Below are 12,833 nucleotides of genomic sequence, written 5' to 3' on the forward strand. Positions count from 1 at the left end.
AGGCCACTGAGCATATGATCTTACACTCTGTATTTAATAATCCCTGGACATAGCTCTTTTGAGGAAAAGTTTTTTAGGTATGTAAGTCTAAATTCCCACATGCTAGACATGGACCAAATGGAACTTATCACTCTCTCCTTTCCAAAATAATTGTGATTTCAAATTCATTTTCATACAGTTGTTAAGAGGTATTAAACATAAGCCAAAATTCCAGAGCCTAATAAAATCAGGGTAATTTTTATAACTATCCACCAAGAAATAAATGTCATTTGCTTCCCTTGCTTCCTAATTGTTTTTAGTTTGGTTTCCATGGGAAGTTGTTTTAAGAATTGAACTCCGAGGCAGTGTGTATTCAGTGCCAAATATTCAAATGAAAATGTAATAATTCAGTTAGTTTTCAAATACCTTTGAGTGGCAGTAAATGTGTGGGATGCTGTAAGCTGCAAACAACATACATGTCCAGATTTCAGGAATAAAGGCAGAAAAAAAAGGCCATCTTTTGAAGTAGAAATAAGGAGTCACTATAAAATAAGTGAGACTAGTGACTGGCAGAAACACTTCATTTCCAATGTGTTTGTAGGGACGCCTGGGTGGTGCAGTCAATTAAGCAGCTGACTCTGGATTTTGGCTCAGGTCATGACCTCAGAGTCCTGGGATTGAGCCTCACATAGGACTTCACGCTCAGCAGGGAATCTTCTAGAGGATTCTGTTTCCCTCTACCTCTTCCCCTTCCCCAACTCTCTCTCTCTAAAATAAATAAGTAGATCCTCTAAAAAATAAAATAAAATAAATAAAATGTGTTTCTAATTAGACTGATGGTTTTTCTATGTCCACTAAGAGTCTAGTAAGAGATAGGTTTTAGCCCCAAGAAGATGGAATAATAAAAAAAAAATTTACCAATAAAGAAAACTGTTGATTTGTAATTTAAAATATGTGGCATGAGACAAGTGATCCAAAACATATGTAGATTGTTTTTTTTTTAATTTTATTTATTTATTTATTTGAGAGAGAGAGCACATGAGAGGGGGAAGGGTCAGAGGGAGAAGCAAACTCCCCGCCGAGCAGGGAGCCTGATGCGGGACTCGATCCTGAGACTCCAGGATCATGACCTGAGCCGAAAGCAGTCGCTTAACCAACTGAGCCACCCAGGTGCCCCAAAACATATGTAGATTGTACAAATATGTTAGTGTTCATCAAGAATTTGCTCATCATAAGATAGACATACTTTATGAGACAATAGTAATCCCCAAGATTTTCTACTAACTAGGAAAAAGAGCCCATAATGATATTCACTTCTTTCTTCCTTTTCATATACTCTTAGAAACTTTTTTAAATTAGTACTTTGATTTCCCAGGAACCTTTATATGATGTCAGATAATAGTATTCCAGTGGGAGAGGCAGAGCAACCAACCAAAATGAACAAATTGGTTGGCCTCTGCGTTATAATTCATTCTCTTGAGCATTTGGTTTTCTGAGTCTGATTTCCCAGAGATGAAATGAAGAACTGTAGGCTTATAAACCTACAAAGGTTGTATTTTGAGTGTGATTGATATACATATTGTTGCCTCAAAATCCCCTACTAATTCTTCAACATCCCACTTCATAACAACACCTTTTGGTTGGAATTTTAGTTTAAATAAGAGAGAGAAAGGCAAAACATGATTCACCTACCAATTGGTGAGAGCATTCTGATGGTGACTCATGTGACTTGAGGATCTTGCACTTCTCTGCAACATCTACCAACTCTTCAGCTACGGTTTGTACTTCTTCATAAGTTAATTTCTGAAGAAACTGAGCAACCATAATGCTGGCGCTGAAACATAACACTTGTGAGAGTGTTAAAGATAAAATAGAACTTTTCCTCCATCATTGTTAGATCACTGGCCCTCTCCCCATTCCAAAATGATTGTGATTTCAAATTTCAGAGAAGAGAATGTTGATAACAAAACTCACATGTCTCTTAAGTTCTCCTGCAGATAATTCTGGCTATTAATGTGGCACAAGGCTGAAAAAAATGAGATTTTGTTTGCATAAGAGGATATTTTCAAAATTGAAATTTATAATTCTGAAATCCAAATTTATTCACTTATAAATTTTCAGATCTTTTTTATTTGCCATCAAAAATTAAAACAAATTTTACCAGACTTATCTTCACTTGTGTTTAAACTACATTCTGTGAATGACTTATTTCTATTCAAATATATTGTGTACTTGATATCTGTCATTAGCCCACAGATAAGTTGCATGTACTTGTGTTGACACACCTGAGTTAATTAACATGATTTGGTTATTTAACTCTTTATATTAGAAGTTACTAGCGTATCCAAGGAATACTAAGAAAATTAAAGTTTAACATTGGGAACAGACGTATAAACATTAGCACTTTGCCAGGCTTCATTTGGCAAAGACAATATCTCACCCATTCTGGATTTACTCATCAACTTTATCTTTCATAACACCTCCACTCACCACACACACACACACACACACACACACACACACACACACACACACACACAAATGTTCTCTATTGAAAACAGTATCTTCTTATACTAACAGCTTCTAGAGAGCTGAGCTGCTTTCTATTAAATAAAGAAACTATTATCATCTCTGATACGGGTAAAGGCTTTGGAGTCAGTTACTCTGAGTTCAATTTCTAGCTCTGATACTGAATGTGGCCTTGGGAAAATAGCTTAAGCTCTCAAAGTTTCTGGTTCTCTACCTAGAAAAAATAAATAAACTCTACCACATTGGATAGTTGTTAGGATTAAATGGAAACATACATGTGTAGCGCCGAGCACAGCACCTAGCACAGAATAGGTACTGAAGAATGTAGCTCATAATATTATTCCTGCTACTATAAACACAGTTGCTTTATCCAGAATCATTTACCCAATTTCAAACACAAGTTTGAAATGTATCTTTCCCTCACCTAGAGTGAAGTAAGGCTAAAACGAGATCTTCCTCTGTGTGTTGCCTCAATATATTAGCTCTCTTTCTGCATCCCTTCCACAAATTAATTTCTAGCAATTTCCAATGACTCTGTTGACAATGATGAGCACTGAGGAAGATAAGCCTTTCCTTATATTTTAATATATATTTTAGTAGTCATCATGCCTTATGTCCTGGCACATGGGATGTATAGATTGTAAACAGGATCCCTACCTGCAGCTAGTAAACTTCTCAGAAGAGTTTGACATTGAACGTAGCTGAAGAAAACAAGAAAACATATGGGTCTAAGAGTCTTCATTGTTCCAGATGAACCTTTAAAGAAGGTGCTCTATCATCTGAAAGAACTGAAGAATCCTTTTTATACTCTTTTCAAGGAATTACTATTAATAATTAACCTTTTCCTGGTGAATATTTTTTCTAGGCCAGTACGACCCTGATAAAATTGAAGAAATTCATGACAATGGAGAAATATTGCTAATGGATGGCATTCATTAATGAATACTGGATTTTAAAATGTGTCATGTCAATCTACTTGTTTTTTTCAAGATTATACCATGTAGGCCTTGTAGTAATCAATAAGCACCTTTGGTACAGATCTCATTTCCTGGGAATGCCTGTTGACACGGACAAAGTTCTGAAGTGGCAGGAGGGAAGGTAAACATGTACTATCACAAATTCAGATAAATGGTTAAAGCCCTGGTTCCAGTGCTGGGCACATTTTCAAGTCCCAGGGGTGGGGGGTGCATAGGCCTTGGGAGCAAACCCAAGGAAATGGTACCTAACTTATTGAGTGTTTATTGTGAGGCTGGTGCTTTATATGACTATTTTTAGACAACAATATTCTTCTTTCTTGAATAAGAAATTAAAATTCAGGATCATATAGGCCTGCCCTCCATACTAGGTAGCCACCTAAAAGTGGCACCTGGAAGACTTGAGTTCTGGAACAGGCCAGGAATACTTTGTGCAGTCTGTCGAAAGGCCATAAAGCAGCACTGGCGAGGGTGAACTGAGACAAGTGCATGGGCAGCCTCTTGGCCCAGTAGCTGTATGAGATTGAGAGCATCATGAAACTCAAAGTCAGACATGGGGATGACATGGAGCTGCTGGACCAGTGAAGACATCAGGATGCAAATGTGCAGATGAAGCGACCCCTGGTGCTGAAGGCACTCTATGAGAAATGGGAGTTGACAATGAAATTGGGCCTTTTCATCTCTCAATTCAAGGAATGAACTTTTTTGATGACCCAGGACAGGCAACCAGGAATCACTTCCAAGTGCATGTAGCTCTTGAGGCTTATATCTGAGGCAGACCCAGAGGACCTGGATTTGCCTTGCCAGGTCAGGGCTTACCCACAGGACTGAGAAGCCAGCCAAAAGCAGCACTTGGGAGCCTCAAGTTCTGGGGAGGCTTGGGAACACACCATGCAGCCTGTCTATGGGGTACAGGTGGAGGAGTCTGGACTGCTTTGCAAGGCCATAGCTTGTTGGGCTATGGGAATATCCTTCACTATACCTGGGAGCCTTGACAAAGCTGGACACCTTGCAAGGGCTGATTCTAGCATGCCGACCATGGTATCCTCAATGGGAGACACCTGGGGGTCGTGTTTGTTACAGTAGCCTGGGACTTCAGAAAATAGGCAGACCTGAAGCACTTGGATCACCCTGCCATGTTGGAAACAGGAAGAAACAGAAAATTTGAGCAGACCAATTACCAGCGATGACATTGAATCAGTAACCAAAAACTCCCGACAAACAGAAGTCCAGGGCCGGATGGCTTCACAGGCAAATTCTACCAAACATTTAGAGAAGAGTTTACACCTATTTGAAGCAGGAGGACTAGGTTCTTGTCTCACAGAGTACAAGAATCAATCTCATGGACAAAGGAAAGTGAGCAAAGCAATAGAGTTTTAAGTAAGGATACAGAAAAAACCCTCAGGAGTGGGAGGGGTCCTGACAGGGTTGCCAACATGGGCCTCCACCGACATTCTTATTACCTTAACATTCTTTTTTTTTCTTCAAAGATTTTTATTTATTTATTTATTTATTTGAGAGAGAGGGAATGAGAGATAGAGAGCACGAGAGGGAAGAGGGTCAGAGGGAGAAGCAGACTCCCCACTGAGCAGGGAGCGCGATGTGGGACTCGATCCCAGGACTCCAGGATCATGACCTGAGCCGAAGGCAGTCGCTTAACCAACTGAGCCACCCAGGCGCCCCTTACCCTAACATTCTTGTGATGTCTTGGTTTGAGTAAGGACTGGTGATAACATCTTTAATAGCTTACTTCTACTTTGGGGTCTGATTACTCTTTATTGGTCACAATGTGACTGCCATAAAAAGACCCCACCTGTGACGCCCCCGGCAGGGTGGTCTGGTTTGTTCCCTTATCTCTGATTTCACTGTGCCTCAGCATTTCTGGGATTTTTGGAGAGCCTATTTCTCCCTACCTAGCCGCACTTGCTCCTTAGTCATATTCTCCTCAAACTACTCCAAAAAATAGAAGAGGAAGGAAAAGTTCCAAAATCATTTTATGAGGCCAGCACTACCCTGATACTGTTACGGAACCTGGACTGGATCGCCCGAAAGAAGAACCAAGGGGCACTCGGAGGATAGGAGGCTTATTTAATGCTAGCGGGCTCAGAAGAGAGTGGTCTCCAAAGGTCTGAGCCCCAAGCACAGACAAAGGGGACAAATTTATATTCCTCTACTTCCACATACTTGGCACTTTTGGAGTGTGAGCGAAGCAGGGCAGGGAGAAGAACCCAGATCGGTGCGTGCAGGAAGCAGAGCAAGGGGGCGCCTGGGTGGTTCAGTCCTTAAGCGTCTGCCTTCGGCTCAGGTCATGATCCAGGGTCCTGGGATCGAGCCCCGCATCGGGCTCCCTGCTCCGCGGGAAGCCTGCTTCTCTCTCTTCCACTCCTCCTGCTTGTGTTCCCTCTCTGTGTGTCTCTCCATGTCAAATAAGTAAAATCTTAAAAAAAAAAAAAAAAAAAAGGAAGCAGAGCAGGGAGAAGAGTCCGGAAGAGCCCCGGGACAAGGACTGGGACTCTCTCTCTGGCTTGGTCGGCCGTCTTAGGACAGATTTTCCTTATCATTCCTCCTTTTGATGCCCCTTTAAACACCTAGTTTAGAGGACATCATTCAAACCTAGTTTGACTCTGAGGGTTGACTGCAAGTCTTGGGACAAACATGGACTTAATCATAAACTTAACAGCACACCAGGTAGCAGAAGACCAGGACTGACTGGGGCCAGGAAAACCATGGTGAAATGTGCTCAGGAGTGGACAGCAGAGGGCCAGTAAAAGTGGGATCTATGACCTCAGGTAGAAGCCTCTGGGGGAAAGTCCAGTCAGGAGGGGCAACAGTGTAGAGTCCAACTCCCAAGATGAGGGAAATCATGCTGATGAGAGCCAGGGACGATGGGGAGCAGGTCCATCAGTCAGTGGGGTCTCATCGAAGGTGAAGCCAGAGTGGGTTGGTGAAGTCTGGCCAGACTCTCCACTGGCACAGCTCCTCGTCCTAATGATGAGCTTTCTTCTTTCTTCCAGTCTTTGACCCAAACTGAGTCCCCTGTCTGGAAGTATACCTGAGACCCTAAGGAGATGGGGCCCTCTCAAAGGTATACTTTTGTAATTTCTTTAGGGTGGCCCCCAGGGCCTGAAGCTGCTCCTTTATCCCTTTATCTCCAACCTGATGCAAGTTTCCTGGAAGGCTTCCCAAGCACAGGGGAGGCTGTACATATATGAATTCGAATGGGGAGAAACCTGATGTCCTGGGCGTGCAGCAAGCACGCAGGAGAGCTAGGGGTAGTAGATCCAGCCATGGGAGGTTAGTCTCCTCACAAAACTTTGCTAAGATTCCCTTGAGGGTGAGATTCATTCACTCTACTTTCCCTGAACTTTGGGGCCGGTAAGCGGTGTGGAGTCTCCAGGTGATGTTGAGAGGTCAAGACCTGTACAATGTCTGCCACAAATGTGGGTCCATTGTCACTATGGATTGTTAATGGCAGGCCGAACCGGGGCATGATCTCCCGCAAGAGGACTTTAGCTACTTCCCAGCTTTGCTCCATCCTGGTTGGGAAGGCTTTGACCCACCCAGAGTATGTGAATGCTATTACTAGGAGATATTTGAACCCCCTGCTCAGCTGCACATCTGTGAAGGCTACCTCTAGATCTTGGAAGGGGGTTGCTCCATCCTCTGGACACCTGGTGGGGGCCATGGTGCAGACCAAGCATTATTTTTAGCACATGTTATGCATCGTTCACTCGTTGCTCAGCATAGTGCTGGCAGCTGACTGATGTAGTAGTGCTTCTTGAGAAGGGCCTCTAATGCAGTTTTTCCCAGATGAGTGAGTTGATGGTATTCCTTGACTAGATGTCCTCCAGTTCCTGTTGGAACAAAGATGCGCCCGTCTGGCATCACCTACCATCCCTTTTCAGTCAGGGTAACCCACTAACCCATGGCACATTCCTTTTCCTTTTTAGTGTAACTGGGCAGAGGGACTTCTTCCAGGGCCATGGTGAGGGAAGGGGCTCTGTCTATGTCCACACTGGCTGCAGTCTTGGCTGCTAATCTGCCAGACGATTTCCCTGCGCTATGGGGTTGTCTCCTTTCTGGTGTCCCTTACAGTGCAGGATTGCTACTTCCTTTGGAAGCCACACGGCTTCAAGGAGTCTCAGTATCTCCTTGTTCTTGATAGCTTTTCCTGCTGGGTTAGGAGGCCCCTTTTCTTGTAGATGGCTCCATGTGTATGTACAGTAGCAAAGGTGTACCGAGAATCAGTATAGATGTTGACTCGCTTGCCTTCACCGAGGGTGAGGACTCGGACTAAGGCATATAATTCAGTCCATAGAGCTGACCATCCAGCTAGTAATGCCTTAGCTTCTAGGACTTCAGTGGTTGTGGTTATGGCATAACCTGCTTTCCGGGCACCCTCTTGTAGGTAACTGCTGCCATCGCTGAACAGCGTGAGCTCTGGATTCTTTATGGCTTCATCCCACAGATCTGGACGGCTCGCGTAGACTTCATCAGTCACCTCGGAGCAGTTATGTCTTGTTCCCCCTTTTCCATGGGGAGAAAGGTGCTGGATTTAATGTCCTTACTGTTTCGAGGGTGACCCGCGGGTTTTCGTAGAGGAGCCCTGGGTATTACGCTAGCCGAGAGTTGGAAAGGAAGCGGTGTCCCCGTGCGTTCATGAGGAACACAAATGCATGAGGGAACTTGAAGTTAAGTTCTTGCCCCAGGGTAAGTTTGTCCGCCTCCTTGATGAGTAGGACTGTGACTGCCAGTGCCCTGAAGCATGGTGGCCATCCCGCTGCCACGGGATCCAGCTTCTTTGACAGGTAAGCAACTGGCTGTTGCCAGGGCCCAACAGTCTGGGTGAGTACCCTGAGCGCTATTTTTTCCTTTTCAGTCCAGGCAGGGGGTTCTCGATCTGGTACCCCTAAGAGATCATAAAGCAGTCTTGCTCTTGCCGAGAACCCAGGGATCCAGATGCTGCAGAATCCTGAAGCCCCCAGGAATTCTCGTAGGCCCCTTTTTGTCTGAGGCTGTGGCAGGGAGATGATGACCTTTTTCCTCCTCTCCGGCCCTAGTTCTTTTCCCTTGTGTGAGGAGGAAACCAAGGTATCGGAACTGTTGCTGGCAGATTTGTGCCTTCTTCCATGAGGCTTGGTATCCTGAGTCTGACAGGAGCTGTAGGAGGGCCTTGGTGTCTTTTGTGCAGTCTTCTTGTGTGTCACTGGTGAGGAGGAGGTCATCCACGTTTTGTTTTTTTTTTCCTGAGCCACTTCGTTGCCCCAGGGGGTTGCTTTTTAAACACAGAACTTCTGGAATATTCCCCCCATCCCACCCATTTTGATTCAGTGGGTTTGCATAGGCCGGATAGTATTACACCCAGTGCTCATCACAACACGTGCCCTCTGTAATACCCATCACCTGGCTACCCCATCCCCCAAATAGTTGCCTTTTTAACAAGGTCCTCCCAGGTGACTCTTTTTTTTTTTTTTTTGGTAGAAGGCTTCTTTTTTTTTTTAATTTTTTTATTGTTATGTTAATCACCATATATTACATCATTAGTTTTTGGTGCAGTGTTCCATGATTCATTCTTTGTTCATAACACCCAGTGCTCCATGCAGAACGTGCCCTCTTCAATACCCATCACCATGCTAACCCATCCCCCCACCCCCAGGTGACTCTTATAAAGGAATTTTGGAAACAATGTCTAAGCCTTCCTGTTCAGAGTGCGGCCAGTGGACCAGCAGGATCTGTATGGCCTGGGGTATCTTGTTTAACTCTCCAATGTCAGCCCTACCCCAGAGAGACAACCGGAATCTGCCTTTGAACAGTGTAGTAGCTTGGCTTTTGATCTCACCTCTTCTCTGTTTTCATTTTAGTAGGGTTCCTTCCTCGACTTCCTTGCCCTAGTCCTCTCCAGAAGAGCCAGTGTCCCCTGCGTCTCCCTACCTGAGACCTGTCCCATCTCTGGGGGATGCTCGCCCCAACCTCCCACCACCCAGAGACGACAGGGAAAGGTGCTCTGTAAAGCTTAAGAACCTAAACAGCAGGAGATCTTGCCTTGTTGGAGAAGGCCAACTTGACCCACAGGTCCTCCGACCTCCGCAGATTCCAGACCCTCAGGCCTGTCTCATGATCTCAATTTTGGTTGCTCTGCTTTGTCTCCATCAAGTGTTCTGAAGCATTTCACACATGACTGGGCTCAGGCAATTTGGCCAGACCTGTTCAGAGACCCCATCTCCTCTTGCCTTGGGTTCAATCAGAGGCTAGTGTGTCCAGTGGGCTCAAATGTTATCTGAGCCCTAAGCTTGGAGAGTATGTCTCAGCCCAGGAGAGGGATGGGGTAATCAGACAGATAAAGGAATTCGTGTCAGACCTTGTGGCCCCCGAGTTCACACTGGCGAGCTTGGCAAAAGGGCTGTTGTATCGCTCGCGTCCCAGTGGCCCCAAGATGGTCGCAGTCCTTTTGCTGAAAGGGGCCACTGGGGAGGTGACAACAGAGCGCTCAACCATAAAAGTCACTGGTTGGCCCCCACCTTCATTCTGAACATGGGCTCATGGGGGCCAAGGAGGAAAGAGCCCGGTCCCCCTCAGTCTGAGTCCATTCCCGCAAGGCCTGTGAGGTCCTCCTCTTGGGGTTCTTCCTTGTATTGGCTAGACATTCGTTTTTCCAATGTCCTTTCTTTTTACAGTAGGCACATTGATCCCTTGCCAAGGGGGCTCTGGGCTTCCCCCTTTTTGGTGGTTGGGGTTTCCCCGTGTTTGTGTTGTCCTTTTCTTTCAGGGCGGCGGCAAGGAGGCTGACTTGCTTTTTCATCTTTTTGTCAGCTTCCTACTCGGCTGAGACCTCCCTGTTCATGTAGACCTTATTGGCCATCTCTCTTAGTTGGGTGATGTTCATCTTGGCAAAACCCTCTAGTTTCTGAAGTATTTTTCTGATGTCTGGAGCAGCCTGAGCCACAAAGGAGGTGTTTACCATCTGTTGACTTTCCTGTGCCTCGGAGTCAAATGGAGTGTATATCCTGTCTACCATGGCCTGTGGTTTCTCAGAGTAGGATGGGGTGTTATGTTTCCAGTTGAGGAGTTAGGTGGTGGAGACGGGTTGATAATATATAGTGGAACGGCCGGGTTGGACCGACCCGTCTTCATTGCGCCCCTCGGGTTCCCACGTCTCTCCTACCAGCATTTGGAGGGCACTTGCACCCAGCCTGGGGTGCAACCTGGCTGCTGGTTCTGGAGAAAGTGGATCCTTTGGGCCTGGGAGCGCCAGTGAAACCTATGGCGGCACAGTGTCTGGAGCTAAAGGGCCAGGTATAGACGGTCTTGGGGGTATGTATGGTGGGGGCAGGTTTGGTTTGTTCTCAGGATCTCCAGCTAGGATTTGTGGAGACTGGGGCTTTTGTTGATTTTCTTTAGGTCGCTTGGATGAGGCGATTAAGACCCTGGCCTGTCCCTGCCTATTGCAAGTGAATCGCACCCTGGGGGAAGGGTCTGAGCAGTTCCTAGCCAGGAATCAATGTATGGAAACTGGTCAGGGTGTCCTGGTTCTCCTGTTAATGACTCACCATACTTGATCCATCCAATGTCCCTTCTGAAGGCCACCCGACATCAAAGGTGGGCCATTCTAATTCACATAGGGTTCTCAACTTGCCGGGGTTCATCCTGACTCGATAGTCTCCCAAAAACCCCGTCTTGAAATTTTTGATCATGGTCTCTAGAACTGTAGGTTTACTCTGCCCTGACCCCATGGTGATGTCCCTGTATGCTGTGGTTGCAAAGACAGACAAAGCAGGGGGAGTGCCTCCTGAGATGAGGGGACCAATCAAATGCCTGTCTGGCCGTGTCCTGAAGGAGCTTAGGTGAGGCTTAGCCGTAGTGGTCTCAGCGTTGTGACTTACAATCGGAAACTATTCTGATGTTGCCATATACCGTATGCCGTTCACCACGGAATCACAGACGGGCCCACTCAGACTCCATAGGCTTCTGGGGACCTTAAGGGTGCCTGCCCGTGGAGTCACAGAATCAGTCAGCTTGAGCAAGCCAGGTCGGGCTGCACATCCATGCACACATTCACACTGCAGAAGTTATTACATTCCCTCCCTGGGAATCCCCACCTGTGAGACCTCTAAGAGGTCTCTGGGAGGTGATCAGGCTCCCCTTCCACCCCAGTGGGGGTGGCCCTGTCTGGGTCCTGGGGCCCCAGGCCTTACTGGAATCCGACATCGGGACCAGGTCCTCACCAGCCAAGTTTCCTTGAGTCTGGTGGGAACAGCGGAGCAGGGCCAGCCCTAGGCGACCGGTGTGGGAGACTGCTGAAAATTAGGCAGGACGTGCCTTCTCCGTTATGATCCCACCTTCCATCACCGCCTCGCCCTTGCCCCCAAACTGGTTGCAACAATGGGCCAGTGTGGTTGGGTTTCCCAGTCAGGGAATCAAATGCTATGGGACCTGGACTGGATCGCCCGACAGAAGAAACAAGCGGCACTCAGAGATCTTGGAGGATAGGAGGTTTATTTAATGCCAGTGGGCTCAGAGGAGAGTGGTCTCCAAAGGTCTGAGCCCCGAGCATATACAAAGGGGGCAATTTATACACTTCTACTTCTGCACCCTGGCACTTTTGGCGCGTTGGCGTGTTCACGAAGTGGGGCAGGGAGAAGAACCCAGATTGGTGCACGCGGGAAGCAGAGCAGAGAGAAGAACCCGGAAGAGCCCCAGGGCAAGGGACTCTCTCTTGCTGGTTCGATTGGCCATCTTAGGACACAGATTTTCCTTATCAACACCAAAACCAGAGAAAGACACCACAAAAAAAGAGAACTAGAGGCCAATATCTCTGATGAACATAGATACCAAAATCATCAACAAAATACTAGCAAACTGAATCAAACAATACATTTAAAAAATCATACACCACAATCAAGTAGGATTTATTCCCAGGACACCAGAGTGGTTCAATATTTGCAAATCAATCAACATGATACATCACATTAACAAGAGAAAGGATAAAAACCATATGATCATTTCAATAGATGCAGAAAAAGCATTTGACAAAGTACAGTATCCATTCATGATAAAATCCCTCAACAGAGTAGGTTTATAGGGAACATACCTCATTATAATAAAGGCCTTATATGAAAAACCCACAGTGAACACAATATTCAATGGGGAAAAACTGAGAGCTTTTCCCCTAAGGTCAGGAACAAGACAAGCATGTCCACTCTCACCACTTTTATTCAACACAGTACTGGAAGTCCTAGCCACAGCCATCAGAAAACAAAAAGAAATAAAATCATCCAAATTGGTAAGGAAGAAGTTAAATTTTCACTATTTGCAGATGACATGCTACTATATACAGAAAATCCTAAAGACTAT

At 45.7% G+C, this 12,833-nt stretch overlaps 1 protein-coding gene across 1 annotated transcript in view; it reads right to left on the reverse strand.

Moving 5' to 3' along the window:
- The window catches only part of LOC114206713 (alpha-fetoprotein-like), a 44,599-nt gene extending 41,349 nt beyond the window's left edge, over positions 1-3,250 (reverse strand). Inside the window, 3 exon segments of the mRNA XM_028100580.2 lie at positions 1,672-1,813; positions 1,954-2,005; positions 3,166-3,250. Coding sequence (XP_027956381.2) covers positions 1,672-1,813; positions 1,954-2,005; positions 3,166-3,250 — 279 coding nt within the window.
- Between the last annotated feature and the right edge of the window lie 9,583 nt (positions 3,251-12,833).

Source organism: Eumetopias jubatus, unplaced genomic scaffold (assembly GCF_037043125.1).
Source record: "Eumetopias jubatus isolate StellerSeaLion01/CBP00866 unplaced genomic scaffold, mEumJub1_p1.0 scaffold_2, whole genome shotgun sequence".
NCBI classification, from domain to species: domain Eukaryota; kingdom Metazoa; phylum Chordata; class Mammalia; order Carnivora; family Otariidae; genus Eumetopias; species Eumetopias jubatus.